Below are 17,795 nucleotides of genomic sequence, written 5' to 3'. Positions count from 1 at the left end.
CCTTTTCCATTCAATCCTCAGAGAACCCTGGGAGGAAGATTCTTCTATGATTGTCTCTATTTTACAGATGTGAAAGTAGAGGCCCAGAGAGGTGCCGAAGTGATGTGGCAAGGTCAGGGGGCCACAGAGCCTAAAAGGGCAGCAGTTTAAGAGGACATAGGAGGCCCCCTGGACGATGCTGCGGCCCCCACCCTCGCCTCACGGGTACACACCCACGCAGTACACCCCGGTTCCCAGAGCGTGGCGCCTGCCAGTGGCCCCTGGAACCTGACGAGGAAGAGGTCAGCTTCCGGATTGAGCACGGAAGCCCTTCCCATTCTACAGATGAGGAAACCGCCCTCCGGAGAGGAACGTGACCTTCTCAAAGATTCCTTTTTTCCTAGGAAGGATTGTTAAATCCCTCTCCCAATGTCCCCTACTCAGTGACTCATCGGCCCCACGGAGTTGTTCGGGGGTGGGAGCGCCTGTGTATCCCAGTTCCCCCTTGGAAATAGACTCTACTCCAGGATTGTCAGCCTCGGTATTCAGAGGGACATCCCCCTGGCATGGCCCGGGGACCGCTCGCAGGAGCTGTCGCCGTGCCAAGGCCCCCCCACCTCTGCCCCAAAGTCCCTCCCAGGGAGGCGCTGTCGCAACCCGCGGGACGGGGGCAGGGAGACTGGACCCAGAGGCACTGGGGTAGGGCTCGGCGGGGCGGGCCCGGGCGGAGCGCGGGGTGCGGAGGGCGGAGGCGGCTCCGGCGCCCGCTCTGCCCGCCGCTGGGTCGGACCGCGCTCGCCTTCCTCGCTGCCGCGCCTTGGCCCCATGGACACCCTGTGCGGTTCCGGGGAGCTCGGCTCCAAGTTCTGGGTAAGGCGCGGGGCTCCGGGGTCACCGCGCGGGGGTCGGGGTTGGCCGGCTTCGCCCGGTCCTCGCCGCCTGCCTTCCCGCGAGGCCGGCAGGTATCCCGGGACGGAGCCCCTGAGACCGCCTGGGCGCCCGAGAGGGGGCGGTGGGCGCGGGAGGGAGGTTGGCGGCGCCGCCCGGAGCTGGGTCCCACGCAGGGTCCGGGACCTGCCCTGCTCTTCCCTTCCCGGCTGCAGCACTGAGGAGCCCGGGAAAGTGAGGCACAGTGCGTGGCTGGGTGAGTCGGCTCCACCCCAGCCCCTCTGTCGGGTGAGGAACGGGCGTTTCGCAATCAGCCGCGCGTTAGTGGTGGAGGGTCCTCCCTCAGCATCTGTCCCAGACTAGGACTCGGTTGCCCACCTGGATGCCCCAGGGCATCCCGAGCACCTGCTCAACCAGATGTTTTGGGAGGCTGGTTGTGCAGTGTCCCACCCTTCTTAGGAAGCTTTCCTGCCACTTTATTTTCTCTGGGTAAGGCTGAGGTCTGAGAGCAGGCCATCCTCACCACCCTGGACTCAGAAAGGAGAAGCAGATCCGGGTCTGGAGACAGGTACAGGGTGTCAGGATTCCTGTAGTCCAACTCCCTTCGTTTACAGATGGAGAAAGGGAGGTCCAGAGAGAGGAAGAGACTTGCCCAAAGTTACCCAGTTCAATGAAGGCAGAGCTGGGATAGAAAATCAGGCTAGAGGCCAGGTGCAGTGGTTCACGCCTGTAATCCCACCCTTTGGGAGGCAGAGGTGGGAGGATCACTTGAGCCCAGGAGTTTTAGATTACAGTGAGCTATGATCACACCACTGCACTGTGGCCTGGGCGAAAGAGCGAGACCCTGTCTGTAAAAAAATAAATAAATAAGAAAAGAAAAGAAAATCAGGCCTTTTGTGACTCTCACTCCAAATCCCTTTCTAAGACAAGCTGCTTTTCAGCCTGCTGACTCCAGCCTCCAGCACAGTTCAGGTGAGTTAAGTGCCTACAGCCCAGGAGCTTTCTTACCAGCTTTCAAACCTACTTGCCTCTATGAGGCAAGTGATCATGTGCTCTCCGTTTTACAGAGGGAGCTCAGATTAAAGGGGCTTCTCTGTGGTCATTCAAGGGGTGTCCAGGGCCTGTGAATCCCAATCTCTAAGTCTTTTTCCTATTTTAAGTATTTGTACATATGTGCCCTGTATGTGTGTACGCATACACACAGGCACGTGGGGTGTTACCCAAGAGTTCGTGCTGTGCTCGTGTGTGCATAGGTGTATAAGTCTGGACCCATGCTCTTGGGCTGTGTTTAGGATGGGCTGAAGGCGTTATATGGAGTTTTTGAAACTTGGGGCAATGGAGGTTAAAAAAAAAACTGTAAAAAGGCGTTTTTGGGATTCTCTCTTTTTCTGTGGGTGACCCAAAGGTTAATCTGAGATGGTGCAACTTCTCTGTCACTGCCCTTCTTTCCCAGTCCCACAGGAACTCCATCTATTATTCAGCATTGACAGGCCACTTGCCGCCAAGGTCCAGAGGTTGTGCCTTTGCCTCACATGCACACTTCCTTTCACTGCCCATGGGGCCAGGCTGGTATGGCCGTGGCAGGTTTGTGGCGCCTGGAATGCCAAGCAGAAAATCAAGAGGGTGGTTGTGCCCAAACTTCAGGCACAAGGGCTCATTGTTCCTGGGTAGCCACCTGAACCCTGAGAGTTTAGGACTCCACAGAGACAGGTCTCCTGGAACCCGGAGTTGGGAAATTCAGGACTCCCTTTTTGTCCCATGTTCAGACATCCTCTGGCTCTACCTTAACATGGGATTGTGGAGTCCAAGAAAGTGAGAGCTTGTGAGTTTGAAGCAGTGAGTCCAATCCCTCAGGGTAGAGCTGGGGAAACTGAGGCCAAGGGAGTGAATATCCCAGGACAATCAAAGACAGAGTGCAGGGCTGGGAAACAGGACTCCGGGGCTGTGGTTACAGCCTTGCCATTGCCTGACTGTGCGCCTTTGAGCCTCCGGGCCCTCTGGCCCCTGCACTTCTCCTTGATGCTCGTGAGCAATACACACCTCCTCTGAGGATGCAGGCTCCGTGGGAGTCAGCTCATCTACATTATGAAGCCCTCGTGAGATCTCTGCTTGGATACCTTAAATGGCAAACTGACCACCCCCCTTCCCACCCCAATCTCTAAATGTCTTTCACATTCTCTTCTGGCTCCTGAAACCTGTTCTAGGCCACACACCCAGTGTGGCTGGTGACTGGGGGAGGAGTGTGGAGAGAGAAGGGAGGCTCCCAGCTCTACCTCTGAGGGAATGACAGGGTTTGCACAGCTGAAAGGAGAAAGAGTCCACGCTGGAAGCTGGAACCTCTGCCACAGTCCAGTTTCAAAAAAGGCCTGGAGTTCGGGGCTGTTCATTTGTGATGTGCTGTGTTGCATCTCATTTGCATGGCATATTGTTCAGGCACAACTCCCTCTGAACCTTTACCTTAGGGGCCCGTGGGTGACCCACTTTGTGAGAAGTGGTTCAGGGCAGCCTGGAAGTACTTGAACCGGGAGTGAAAATGCAAGGAGGGGGTGGGGTGTTCAGGCCCCTCTGGGCCGCTCGTTTAATCTACCAAGATGCTCAGTAGCTTATCCTTATAGCCTCAGTCTCTCCACCAGTGGAATGGGAATTAACCCACCCCCTACCCACCTCACAAGATTTTTCTGATCAAATGAGATAGGGAATGTGGAATGATTTTAAGAACTAAGAAGCTTTCTATGGGTGGCAAGTCCTGACATTCCCCAGAAGAGGGAGGAGAAAGAAAAATGGGGTTAGAAAGGAGTGTCAGACGTGGGAAGACCTGCAGGGAAAGAGCTGGCAGGGCTGTTGGGCCAGTGGCTCCCATTCCAGCTGTTTGCTGGGGAGCTGGGGGCTGTTCCTGGCTCAATCTGAGGGTAGGAGACTGGAGAGGACCATGCCCTTGGGACAGATGTATACACATCTGTGTACTCACACAGCAGCTGCCAGGTGAATGATTTGTATGAATCCCTCTCTTTCTCACCTGTATCGACTGTGAAGCCGGTTACCAACTTCCCTGAACGTGCCTTGGGAGTTTCTGTGGAAATAAATACCAAAAGAGTGAACTGTGTAATTAAACCACCTCACTACTCAGGAGGCCAGAGGTGCCTCAGAACAAGGGAGGAGGTGGGGTCCCTTTGCTCTGCTGTGCTGGCCTCTGCCTGCAGGATTCCTCTCCGTTCTGAATCACAGAGGTTGGGGAGCACCTGGGTGGTGAAGGGAGTATATGGAGGAAGGGCCTGGAGCTATTTACCCCCCAGGTAAACAGGCAGAATTAGCCTTGATCTGACGGCCCCAGGAAGCTTAGAAAACTGAAGATCCTGACCATGAAAGCCATCCAAAGATGGCATGGACTGCCTGAGAAGTAGTGAGCTCCCCGTCACTGGGGAGTATGTAAGGACATGGTTAGCGACTGCTTGGTAGGGATGCTGGAGAGAGGATTCAAGCCAGGAAAGAAGGTGGGGTCCTGAGATTCTGTGGCTGGGAAGAGGGAAGATGTGGCCAGTGGGGATTCATTGGTTCCTCCTCTGAGATTTCTGGACTCCTCCTTCCCTAGCTCTCTTCCTGCTCTCCATATGGAGCTTACTTAGAAGCAGCACTTGGTAGAGGCCTATGGGTCTCCCCTTGGTCAGGCCCACATGGGGAAGGTGACCTCATTGTTCCCTTAGCTGCTTACCCATCCTAGGGAGGGGCAGATCCCTGGTCCCTTGGAGGCTCAGCTCCCTGTGTCTCCTGCTCTGTTTTAGCTAGCCCCAATTCTGCTATTCACCAGCTGTGTGACTTTGGGCAAGTGACTCACCTTCTCTGGGCTCCAGCAGAACTGAGGTGGGCTCTGGGGCCTACTTCAGGTCTGGAGTTGCCCAATTTTGGAAGGATGAGCCTTGGGCTTGGGGGCCAAGGCCATGCATGATTAAGGCCCTTCAAAGTTTAGAGCTCCTGGGTATCAGGGTCTCCTCTGCCTTCTAGTAGGCAGCCACCAAAATGTATGAGTAATGGGCAAGGCTCCTATGCCAATGTATTTTGACTCTCAAATGAAGACAGTGACCTGCACATCCACGGGGAAGCTGAGTGGGAGGTAGACACTCCTCCACTGAGCAGACACCATAGCTCACCCTCCCCTCAGGAACCCAGCCTTCCCTGCAAGGCCAGGGCTCCCGGGCTGCTTTCTGCCATCTTAGCTGCTACAAGCGAACCCCATGCTGAGTGGCTTCGACCTCCGAGCTCTCGGCTTCTGGCTACGGTGTTTCATTGCTTGTGACCCCAGGCTGGCTTCTCCTCAATCCTACTGTTCCCCCACGTCACCTGGGCCTGGGTCTCTAAGGGCCAGAGATATGGGGAAGGAAGTGAGTCAGGGAAATGGCATTCAAGAGGGAGATTTGCCAAGCCTGCCTGTGGCCCCCCCCCCAGACAGGGAAATGGTCCTGAAACACTGGGCAAGCTTCCAGGGAGGAAGGTCCTGGCAGGGACGACCAGCTGAGCCACCCTGGAGGTAGGGCCAGAGCACCCAGACTGTGTTCAGTCCTCCGCACTGGGGCAGGATCCCTGGGCAGTTGAGGGTGAAATGAGACCTGGTGTGCCATTGCTGGGGTGGCTGGGCCCCTCCCCTCCCCGATCTGAAGTTGTTTCTGTTTCTGGCACTGGGGTGCAGTGGGTGGGGCTGGCAGGGGGCAGGATGGGACAGCAAATGAGAGCCTAACTCTAGGCTTGGATTTCTCCTTTTTTTTTTAAGATGGAGTCTCGCTCTGTCACCCAGGCTGGAGTGCAGTAGCACAATCTCGGCTCACTGCAACCTCCACCTCCTGAGTTCAAGCAATTCTCCTGCCTCAGCCTCCCAAGTAGCTGGGATTACAGGTGCACACCACCATGCCCGGCTAATTTTTCTATTTTTAGCAGAGACAGGGTTTCACCATGATGGCCAGGCTGGTTTCGAACTCCTAACCTCAAGTCATCTGCCCACCTCAACTTCCTAAATTGCTGGGATTACAGGTGTGAACCACCGCGCCCAGACAGATTTCTCCTAACTGGATATTCTGGTTTCTAGCCAGGGTCTCCCAGAACCCCATCTAGGCCACTACCCACGTGTTAGCCACTCTGCCCCCTCAGCTCTGTGAGAAGAATTGCGCAAAGCAGGTGATATGAGAATGGGCTGCATGACTGAAAGGTGATCTGGGTGCAAGTGTTCTATCCCCAGGGTGGGATACCATGCTGGAATCCTACCAGGTGTACAGGAAAGACTGTAATCCCATGTGAAGGAGCTGGGACCTGGAACGAGACTTCCTGGGTCTAATCCCAGCATCAGCCCTGGATGTCAGCTGCCATGAGCGTGAAATGATCATCCTGGCCCGCAGCAGGAGCTCAGTGAAACAAAGCCCCTTCCAGAAGCAGATCGGCCAGTTGAGCCTGTGAGCCATCCCTGCGTGGGGCCAGCAGGCGCAGCACAACCAGTTTTTGTTTGTTTGTTTTGTTGTGTTTTGTTTTTGAAAAGGAGTCTTGCTCTGTCACCCTGGCTGGAGTATAGTGGCATGATCTCAGCTCACTGCAACCTCCCCCTCCCAGGTTCAAGCAATTATCCTGCCTCAGTCTCCTGAGTAGCTGGAATTACAGGCATGTGCCATCACGCCCAGATAATCTTTTTATATTTTTACTAGAGACAGGGTTTCACCATGTTGGCCAGGCTGGTCTCAAACTCCTGACCTCCGGGGACCCAACCACTTCGGCCTCCCAAAGTGCTGGGATTACAGCAAGGCAGTTTTTGGCCCCTGCCCCCAGGCCTTCCAAAGGCTGAGTGAGAGTGAGTGGGGATCAGAGTGTGTCCTTGCTCTCTCCATGCCTTCATTGCTGCTGAGTCAATGGTTTTGTCCGTCCATCTGTTCCCTATCTGGGACTTCAGGAGCAGTCCTGCAGTGGTGGCTTCCCCCTCCACTGCCACACAGGAATAAGGAAGTAATGACTCTTCTTATGACAGAGGCTGTCAACAGGCCTGGGGCCCCCAGGGTTTGGGAAGTCCCTGGCAAAGCTGGGGCAGAGGGCTCCAGTGTCCCCACCCCCACCTACCGCCTGTATGAGTCTGCAGTGATTTCAGCTTCAATGACCATGAAGTCTGCCATGAGGGAGGCCTCTGCCACGTGGTCCATTCTGGATGCCGGACCTTTCCCCTTATCAGCCCCATCCAGCTGTTTAATCGCATTATTAAGGAAGCTGTTGTTGCTGTGGAAACTGTGTGGGTGATGGCGGGGGAGGGGGCTGTGGGCTCAGCTCTCATTTCCCCGTAGTGCTCTTCAGAGTGGGAATGAGAGGAGAGCCTTGAGAAGGGATCGTCCATCCTGCCCTGCAGGGATTCAGGGAGTGTGATGGGGTCCAGGGAATAACCTTCACTGGCCCTGTCCTCACCTTCATTTTACACATAACTTTGAGTTGGAGACCCTCCTGGGTGCCAAGAACTGTGGCGTTGGTGCCAGGGAGAGAACACGCTGTGTTCCTGGGCATGAAGCTGCAGAGGCTGGGGCTGGAGTTGGCTCCCTCCATTTATCTATTCATTTGTTTATTTATTCTTTTGTTCAATAGATGGTTATTGAGTACCTTCTCTGTGCCAGGCACTGCTCTAAACAGCAGGAAATACCATCAACTGCAGAGTACAGAGCTAAAGAATCTGTCTTCGTGGAGCATATACTCTAGTGGGAAGAGGCAGTAAAACAATAAATGTCATAAAGGCCAGGTGTGGTGGCTCATGCCTGTAATCCCAGCACTTTGGAAGGCCGAGGCAGGAGGATCACTTAACCCCAGGAGTCCCAGACCAACCTGGGCAACAAAGTGAGACCCCATCTCTACAAAACAATTTCAAAAATTATAAAATAAGTGACTCACATCTATAGTATGGTAGAAGGTGGCTAAGGGCTATGGGAAAATAGAACAGGCTAAGAGGAATGGGGAGCAGGGACAGGTCGGGGGTTGGGTAGTGAGTTATAGTTTTGATTAGTAAGGTCAAGGTGGACCTCCAGGAGAAGGTGAGATCTGTGCAAAAAGTCACAGGTGATGAGGGCATGAGGCATGTGGATATCCAGGGATAGGGCTGCTGCCCCTGGCAGGAGTAGGCCTGGAGGGTTTGAGAACCAGCCTGGCAGCCACTGGGGCTGGCGCAGTCAGAGAGGAGAGGTGGGGAGATGCGGTCGATTCTGGGTCTATCAGGGTGCACAAGGTGAAGGCCAAGTGCGGTGGCTCATGCCTATAATCCCAGCACTTTGGGAGGCCGAAGCAGGAGGATCACTTGAGCTCAGAAGTTCGAGACCAGTCTGGGCAACATAGTGGGACCCCATCTCTACAAAACAATAAAAAATTAGCTGTGCGTGGTGGCACATACCTGTAGTCCCAGCTACTCAAGAGGCTAAGGCAGGAGGATCGCTTCAGCCAAAGAGGTCAAGGCTACAGTGGGGAAAAAAAAAAAAAAAAAAAGAACAGTTGAATGTGGCACTGTCATGTCATTCAACCTGTAATTAGAAGGTAGAGTGGACAGGGTTTGCTGAGAGACTGGATGTGGGATGTGAGAGAAAGAAGAATCAGGGGCAACTGCAAGGATTCTGGCCTGGGAAGGGAGACGGGAGGAAGGAGCCGCCATCCCCGGGCCAGGCAAGCTAGAGAGGCGAGGATGGCCAAGAGTTCAGTTCTGGACGTGTTGTGTATGACATGTCCCATAGATGTCCTGGCTCGGGGTCTGGAGTGAACCAAATAGGGAATCCGGGGCAAAGGCCTGTGTGGGCAGGTGCCTCCGCCTCCTGGGGAGGGCTCTGCCCAGCCGGGACATGCTTATCTCAAGGAAAGGAGCCCAGACTGGATGCCCTTGAGGGTCAAAGCAGCCACCCAGTTCTCACAGCCCCAAGATCCCCTGGTTGTTGCCACAGAGCAGGTGTCTGTGAAACTGAAACATGGGCCGGACGGCTGGAGGCTCCATCCCCCGCTTCCCTAAGTGTTGTCTCGTTGCCATCGAGGTGCTTTGCTGTTCATTCTCCCCACCTTCTCCCCACTGTGGGGAGGTGACCGGATGCTGTCATTACTCCCATTACTTACGGGTGGAGACTGAGGTTCAAGGACACGAAGGTGCTCACCAACTGTTGCACGGCTCAAAAGTGACAGAAGTCATCCTGGATCCTCTGTGTCGGGGTTGGGTTCTTCCTGTGGCCACTCCCCACCCGCCTTACAGAGCCATGCCACCGGCCTGCAAGCACACACAGCGATTCCCACCATGTCCCCACGCCTGGGCTCCTGTCCTCAACATGCACACTGCCTTGTGAGTCAGTGGCCCTGTGTGGCATCACAAAGCCTGGGTGCCTGTCCCGGCCACACACTGTCAGGTATCCTTGAACTTTGTCGCCAAAGTGGGTGTAGTTTCTCTTTTGTATACTGGGCCTAACAGTGCCCCTCCTATATGCCTGTGGAAGTTGTTCTGAGACAATATCCAGATAACAACTAGGTAAGTGCAGTAATAAAATGCCAGAGAAACATTAAGGGTCTTTATTTTCCTCACCTAACTGGCTGTCAGGGAAAAGCAAGCAAAGGTCAGAGGCTGGGGTGCCCCAGAGAGGCCCTGTGTAGGTGAGGCTCTGGCTGGGCCCAGAGAAATGGGATGTACACTCCAGGCCCAGAGACCTGAAGATCTGGGTTCAGGGCAGCTTTGGGACAAGCTATCTGGATGGCAACTAACTGGGGTACCTGACCAGGCCTAGAGGTGTATCCTATGACCCAGATTCCAGCCCTGGGCCAGCATGTCAGAGACTCAGCAAGAGTAGGTGGGTCCTTGGCTCACACTGTTTGAGCAACCACTGAATACTGAATAGGACTCTAGAATACAAGATGTATGTGGTACACCTTCTGCCCACCTGGGCCTTCAGCGAAATGCCCCCAGGCAGCATGTCCCTGACTACATGCTCCACAGAGCTGGGACAGGTCTGCCCAATGTGCCACTGTATCCAAAGAACCCAGCCCACTGCCTGACTCACCAAGGCCCTCAGCAAGCATCGGCAAGAGTGATGCTCCAGGGAAGGGGATCTCTCTAGAAGGAAGGGTGCTCAAGATGAAGAGGGTGGGTTTTCAGCCAGGCCCGCCACCCCTCCCTGGAGTGGTTAGGTTGGGATTTTGACAAGTGGTAAAAAGAGGGACTAGGTTGAGCAAAGGGGTAGGAGCAAGAATCTCAGAGCAGATTTAGGATGAAGTGAGTTGGCTGTGGGGGAAGGGAGCAATGGGAAAGGAGGTGGGAGGAGATGCCATGAGGGGGTCTTGAGGGCCAGGCTGGGTGCTAGGATGTGACTTCATGAGCAGCAGGAGTCATTGCAGGTTTGTGCGCATGAGGCAAGGGGCACAAAGCAGTATTTTGGGAAGAGCCATCTCACAGGTGGGCAGGGGCACTGGAGGGCAGAGGTCTGGGATTAAGAAGGGAAGGTGGGCCAGGCACAGTGGCTCATGCCTGTAATCCCAGCAGTTTGGGAGTCTGAGGTAAGCAGATCACAAGGTCAGGAGTTCGAGACTAGCCTGACCAACATGGTTAAACCCCGTCTTACTAAAAATACAAAAATTAGCCAGACGTGGTGATGCACGCCTGTAATCCCAGCTACTCAGCAGGCTGAGGCAGGCAAATCACTTGAACCCGGGAGGCGGAGGTTGCAGTGAGCTGAGATGGCACCACTGAACTCCAGCCTAGGCAACAGAGCGCCAGCCTAGGCAAGAGAGCGAGACTCTTTCCAAAAAAAAAAAAAAAAAAAGGGAAGGCAGGTTGGGAAAGGAAGCAGGGTGTGCAGATCACTACCCTTCCATGAGTTGTTTTCTTAAGATGCTAGAACTTGGCCAGGCATGGTGGCTCACCCCTGTAATCCTAGCACTTTGGGAGGCTGAGGCTGGTGGATCACTTGAGGTCAGGAGTTCCAGACCAGCTTGGCCAACATGGTGAAACCCTGTCTCTACTAATAATACAAAATTTAGCTGGGTGTGGTAGCGTGCACCTGTGGTCCCAGCTACCTGGAAGGCTGAGGCAGGAGAATTGCTTGAACCCCAGAGGTGGAGGTTGCAGAGAGCCGAGATCATGCCACTACACTCCAGCCGGGGTGACGGAGTGAGACTCCATCTCAAAAACAAAACTAAACAAAAACAAAAACAAAAAATTAGCCTGGCGTAGTGGCGCGTGCCTGTAATTCCAGCTACCCAGGAGGCTGAGGTGGGAGAATCACTTGAACCCTGGAGGCGAGGTCACAGTGAGCCAAGGTTGCACCACTGCACTCCAGCCTGGGTGACAGAGCGAGACTCGGCCTCAAAACAAAAACAAAAACAAAAATTAACCAGGCGTGGTGGTACATGCCTGTAATCCCAGCTACTCAGGAGGCTGAGGCACAAGAATCACTTGAACATGGGAGGCAGAGGTTGCAGTGAGCTGAGATCGTGCCACTGCACTCCAGCCTGGGCAACAGAGCAAGACTCCATCAAAAAAAAAAAAAATTGATGGGAGAACTCAGAACTCAAGCATACAGATGATTCAACAGTTCGCATAGCCAGATATTTCAAGGCCAGCTGTGGACTTTGAATGCCGTAGTAAAATGTTTGAACTTTGCCTTCTAGGCAGTAAGCAGCTACTGAAAATTTAGAGGGATGTAATAATACTATTATTCTTTCTTTCATTCATTTATTCAATAAACATGTGTGTGTGTGTGTATATATATATATATATATATATTTTTTTTTTTTTTTTAAGAGTCCAGGTCTTGCTCTGTTGCTCAGGCTGGAGTACAGTGGCATAATCATGGCTCACTGCAGCCTCAAACTCCTGGGCTCAAGAAATCCTCCCGCCTCAGCCTCCTCGTAACTGGGATTACAGGTGCCTGTCACTAGACCAGGCTAATTTTTTAAATTGTTGTAGAGACGGGGTCTTGCTATGTTGCCCAGGCTGGTCTCAAACTCCTGGCCTCAAGTGATGCTCCTGCTTTGGCCTCTCAAAGCACTGGGCAATGTACCTGGTCTAGGATACATAGATAAATAAAATAAAGGTTCTTCCCTTCAAAGAGCTTACATGTCAGCAAATAAAGGAAAAGATGAGAGAAAACATAATAAATTAGTAAATTATATATCATGTCAAAAGGTGATAGGTGCTATAGAGAAAAGAAAAAGCGGAGAAGGGTGGGAGAATTGGGAATACAGGGGTGGGACACAGGTGGCAGTATTAAACAGGATGGTCAGGGTAGGCTTCGTTGAGAAAGAAAGACTTAAGGATGTCTGGGGGAGGAGTGTTCCAGGGGGAGAGAAAAGCAAGCACAAAGGCCCTGAGACAGGGGCAGCAAGTGCGTTCAGAAACAGCAAGGAGGCCCGTGGCTGGAGTGAAGCAGGAAAGGCAGGGAGAGGGTCATGGGTTGGGGGAAGGGACATTGTGCAGGTCCTTGCAGGCTATTGTAGGGTGTATGGAGTGAAGATGTCAAGTCAGCAGTTAGATATGGAGCTGGAGATTTGGGGAGCAATGAACTGGAGAGATAGACTTGAAAGTCATTGGCATATAGATGGTATATCATATGAGACTGTGTGGGATTGCCAAGAGGGTGAGTGCAGATAAGAAGGAGGCAGAGAAGAGGAAAGGACTGAGCTCCGGGACCCTCTCGCACCAGGCAGGGGAATCAGCAAAGAGACTGTGATGGCATGGCCAGAAAGGAAGGGGAAGACCACATAGGATCTGGGCCCCCAGGGAATCTGAAGGGAAGAGACCAGAAGTCCATGGCAATTGCTCATGAAGAGGTGAGGACCTGGCCAAGGGGCCAGATGGGGGGAACCAGATAAGAGATATTATCATCCCGATGTTACCCTTAAAGAAACCAAGGCCCAGAGAGGCGAGAGGTTAAGTACCTTGGCCAAGATCACACAGCTTAAGTGTGACTTCTTTTTTTTTTTTTTTTTTTTTTGAGACGGAATCTCCCTCTGTCACCAAGCTGGAATGCAGTGGCACAATCTCGGCTCACTGCAACCTCCGCCTCCTGGGTTCAAACGATTCTCCTGCCTCAGCCTCCTGAGTAGCTAGGATTACAGGTGCCTGCCACCACGCCCAGCTAATTCTTGTGTTTTTAGTAGAGACAGGGTTTCACCACGTTGGCCAGGCTGGTCTCGAACTCCTGACCTCATGATCTGCCCACCTCTGCCTCCCAAAGTGCTGGGATTACAGGTGTGAGCCACTGCGCCCAGCCAAGTGTAAGTTCTTTTAAGCTATGTGACCTTGGCCAAGGTGCTTAACCTTTCCCTGCCAAGTCTCAAACACCTCTTTGTCCAGCTACTATGCTTCCATCAAGAATCAAGAGGACCTAGGTCCCCATAGGTGTCAGGGTAGCTGGGAGAATGGTGATGCCCTTGGCAGAGGCAGGCAAGGCCAAAGGAAGGGCTGGTCCTGGCAGGGAGTGAAGGATCTTAGTTTGAGAGGTATTGAATATGAGGTGGCTGCAGGCAGACGGTGATGCCATCTGAGAGGCAGCAGGAAGTCGGGGCCGAGGCTCAGGAGGTGATTTGAGCTGTTGATCTGGATTTGTGACTCCTCGGGACAGTCTGTGAACAATGATGAGAGAGAGCACCGAGGACCAAGGTCAGAACTTGGGGACTAGGGCCCATGTCCGCAGGGTGAACTAGAAGGAAGATAAGGAGACAGCAAGGAATGCTTGCCAACAAACCAGGAAACCGGGAAAGAGTAGTTTCCAAGAGATGGGGGAAGCCCACACTGTTGCAGGGAGGTCCTGCATAAAGTCTGAAACGGGTCTATTTAATTCGCCCTTGAAGGCTGGGCACGGTGTCTCACGCCTGTAATCCTAGCACTGTGGGAGGCCAAGGTGGGTGGATCACCTGAGGTCAAGAGTTTGAGAACTAGCCTGGCCAACATGGCAAAACCCCGTCTCTACTAAGAATACAAAAATTGGCCAGGCGCGGTGGTGGGAGCCTGTAATCCCAGCTACTTGGGAGGTTCAGGCAGGAGAATCACCTGAACCCCAGAGGCGGAGGTTGCAGTGAGGCGAGATCACACCACTGCACTCCAACCTGGGAGACAGAGCAAGACTCTGCCTAAAAGAAAAAAAAAAAAATTGTAGTTGGAGGGAGTTCTGGTTCTATAGGGTGGATTGAACACAAGATTTTATCTCCAGTCCTTCCTGATTTTCCCTCAAAATGACAGTAAGGAATTAAAAATGTAAACCTACAAGGACAAAGAGAAGAGGAGACAACAGGAGGCAAGATATTAACACCTTTTTGGAAAGTGAGAAACAGGTCAAGGAGTGATCACTGACACAGCAGAGAACAACTGAAACCAAAGGCCATTTGGAGTCTGTAAAAGCTCGGGGATTGGAGGGCTGAAGGAGGCAAGGGGAAGAGCAGGGCTGAAAGCAGGGGCTGCTAGGAGAATGCATAAGGAGAGATGAAACACCCGAGTTACTTACCCATCCCCTCTTAAAGCCAGGCAAATTCCAGCCACCTCACAGAAGACCAGCAGTTTATTCTGTGGAATTAAGTAAAAGTCTGCATACTGAAGGATAGAACCCTCAGCCCTCATTCCTAAATTGGCTCCGGAGAAAAGACCTCCAGATTCTTCCAGTTGTTGGGGGAGTCTTCCCTAAAGGACCAGGTTCCTACTTGATCACTCTGCAGTGAAGCCCCGCAGCCAATAAGCTTGGTCCTCGGTACTCTGTCTTCAGTAGCGCTTTCTTGGTCCTTGGTTCTTGGTACTCTCACTCATCATTGTTCACAGATCGTCCTGAGGAGTCACAGATCCAGTCCCAAATCCACCTGCCCCCAACAAACAGAGCAGCCAACTCTTTAGTGTCTTACTCCAAAGTATTGAGACAGCCAAGCTGCAAGTCACCACAGGCCAGGCGTAGTGACTCACGCCTGTAATCCCAGCACTTTGGGAGGCCGAGGCAGGTGGATCACTTGAGGTCGGGAGTTCGAGACCAGCCTGGCCAACATGGCAAAACCCCATCTCTACTAAAAATACAAAAATTAGCTGGGCATCGTGACACATGCCTGTAATCCCAGCTACTCAGGAGGCTGAGGCAGGAGAATTGCTTGAACCTTGGAGGCAGAGGTTGCAGTGAGCTGAGATCGCACCACCGCACCCCAGCCTGGGCAACAGAGTGAGACTCCATCTCAAAAAAAAAAAAAAAAAGTCACCACACATTTGAGGAAAATTTGTTAAAATTTAAAAACTTTAGACAAATTAAATTTAGCAGAGTTTATTTGAGCAAAGAGCAATTCATGATTCAGCCAGCATCCTGAACCAGTAGAGGTTCATAGAATTTTACCACCCAGCAATATGGGCAGGCGGTATTAGTAGACAGAAAAAGGAATTGATGTATAGAAACAGCGTGATTGGTTACAGATCATAATTTGCCTTATTTGGGCATGGTGCAGTGAGGGTTTGCCTTATGTGGACATGTTCTGATCAACTGGCAGCTTGTGATTGGCTGAAAATTCTGCTATATTTGACTGCAGCTTGGTTGCTTATTGTAAGAATATACTCTCAAGTTACGTTGCAGTTTATTTACATATTGAATTAGGCTACACTCCACTATGTACGGAGTCAGGTTTATGCCTGGGTGACAGAGTGAGACTTTGTCAAAAAAAGAAAGGAGAGGAGAGGAGAAAGATGAGGGGAAGGGAGGGGAGTGGAGGGGAGGGAAGGAAAGGAGAAAGAAAGGAGGAAGGAAGGGAGGGAGGGGAGTGGAGGGGAGGGAAGGAAAGGAGAAAGAAAGGAGGAAGGAAGGGAGGGAGGGAGGGAAGGAAGGAAGGAAGGAAGGAAGGGAGGGAGGGAGGGAAGGAGGAAGGAAGGAAGGAAGGAAGGACACACAGCACATAAAACAAATTTTTTTCGTAGGATTACAGGTCACTGTGAACAATAACCATTCATTAAAAGACTTTGGAGGCATCCACAAAAAGTTACATAGTTGTAGAAAAAGCTTAGCTCTTTTAATAGCGAGTTCTCAGTTTTCTTCAGTGATCAAAAACCTAACAAAGACAGCATGAAGCACAGGAAATTATTTGGGTAGAACACAGAATCTTTGTTTTCTAGGCCAATTACCTAAAGAGAAAGAAAACCCTTTTACAATTTCCTATTATGATGAGACCAATAATCTAAGAACACCGTGTTGTTTTAATGGAGAGAACCAAATTCTAGTTTTGCATCACTGTAATTTTGATATTAATACTAGCTCTTATCGCCCAGTCTGGAGAGCAATGGTGCAATCCCCACTCACTGCAACCTCCACCTCCAGGGTTCAAGCGATTCTCCTGTCTCAGCCTCTCAAGTAGCTGGGATTACAGGCACACACACCACGCCCAGCTTATTTTTTGTATTTTTAATAGAGATGGGGTTTCACCATGTTGACCAGGCTGGTCTCGAACTCCTGTCCTCAAGTGATCCACCCGCCTCCGCCTCTCAAAGTGCTGGGATTACAGGCGTGAGCCACCGCACCCGGTTGCTAACTTTTATTCTTAAAAAACTTATAAATAATTACCTCCTAATCTTAGCCAGCTTGGTCACACATAAAATTTCTTTCACAAGAGTCATCTGCCACAAACCTCCCACAACTTTCATATCCATTCACTTTTTGTTCTATACTTTTCCTCTTCTCATTTTCTAAAAATCAGTCATTTCACTTTAGGATAAAATTTATTCTCTTTTTCCCTTATCAGAACAAAACATCCTCACATCTTATAGCTTTTCCTTAGCTTCCTTTGTATATTTCTTTTCTATATATTTCTTTTTCTTAGCTTCTTTGTATATTTTCATATCGAGTTTCCCCCTTATTGTTTCTAGTAATTGTAGGTACATATATTAGATGTAGTAGGTACATATATTATGTAATACACATACATATATTAGAATTCTTAAACCTGGCCAGGCGCAGTGGCTCACGCCTGTAATCCCAGCACTTTGGGAGTCCGAAGTAGGCAGATCACTTGAGGGCAGAAGTTTGAGACCAGCCTGGCTGACATGGTGAAACCTTGTCTCTACTAAAAATACAAAAATCAGCTGGGTGTGGTGGCAGGCACCTGTAATCCCAGCTACTGGGGAGGCTGAGGCAGGAGAATCGCCTGAACCCAGGAGGTGGAGATTGCAGTGAGTTGAGATTGCGCCACTGCACTCCAGCCTGGGTGACAGTGCGAGACTCCGTCTCAAAAAAAAAAAAAAGAATTCTTAACCCTTAGTGACCTTAATTTCCATGGAAATTAGAAAGTAAGCCTTTGTGAATTGTGTGTCACACCAGCAATCTGTAGATTGGTAAATCTATGAACCATAATTTCTAGAAGCATGAGCTTTCTCATAGTACAATTTGTCAGTGTAGAATATGTTTATCAATGATCCAAAATGTCTTTAGTCGCCCTGTAATAATAAACTGTAAAGGAGGCAAAAAATCATTTATATCCCTTTAGGTTTTTTGTTTTGCGAGGCCTGAAAACTAAATTGTTGTTTGTACAGATTTCCCTCCTCCTCAACTTTCTATTCTTGATGCTAAGAGTGTTAAAACTGTCTGGTGACTGAGTATGGTGGCTCACGCCTGTAATCCTAGCACTTTGGGAGGCTGAGGCAGGTGGAACACTTGACCTCAGGATTTCAAGACCAGCCTGGGCAACATGGTGAAACCCCTGTCTACAAAAAATACAAAAATCTGCTGGGTGTGATAGCTTGCGCCTGTAGTCCCAGATACTTGGCGGGGCTGAGGCAGGAGGATTGCTTGAGCCCAGGAGGCAGAGGTTGCAATGAGCCGAGATCTTGCCACTTGCACTCCAGAGTAGGTGACAGAGACCCTGTTTCAAAAAAGTAATAATAAAACCTTCTGGTATAGGAAGGACATCTTTTACCTGGGAATTTTATCTTACTTACATTCATTGTATTCACTTATTTT

General features: G+C 51.3%; 1 protein-coding gene across 4 annotated transcripts in view; it reads left to right on the top strand.

Moving 5' to 3' along the window:
• The first annotated feature begins 738 nt into the window (after positions 1-738).
• Positions 739-17,795, top strand: part of ABCC3 (ATP binding cassette subfamily C member 3) — a 56,832-nt gene continuing 39,775 nt past the window's right edge. For all 4 annotated transcript variants that reach the window (XR_012425660.1, XR_012425661.1, XM_045374993.3 and 1 more), the window contains exon 1: positions 739-849. Coding sequence is in view for 2 of the 4 variants with exons in the window: in XM_045374993.3 (XP_045230928.2) it covers positions 805-849 (45 nt within the window). In the remaining 2 variants the exon portion in view is untranslated. The remainder of the gene's footprint in view (positions 850-17,795) is intronic.

Source organism: Macaca fascicularis, chromosome 16 (assembly GCF_037993035.2).
Source record: "Macaca fascicularis isolate 582-1 chromosome 16, T2T-MFA8v1.1".
Lineage (NCBI taxonomy): Eukaryota > Metazoa > Chordata > Mammalia > Primates > Cercopithecidae > Macaca > Macaca fascicularis.
This window is presented reverse-complemented; position numbering and strand designations above follow the sequence as displayed.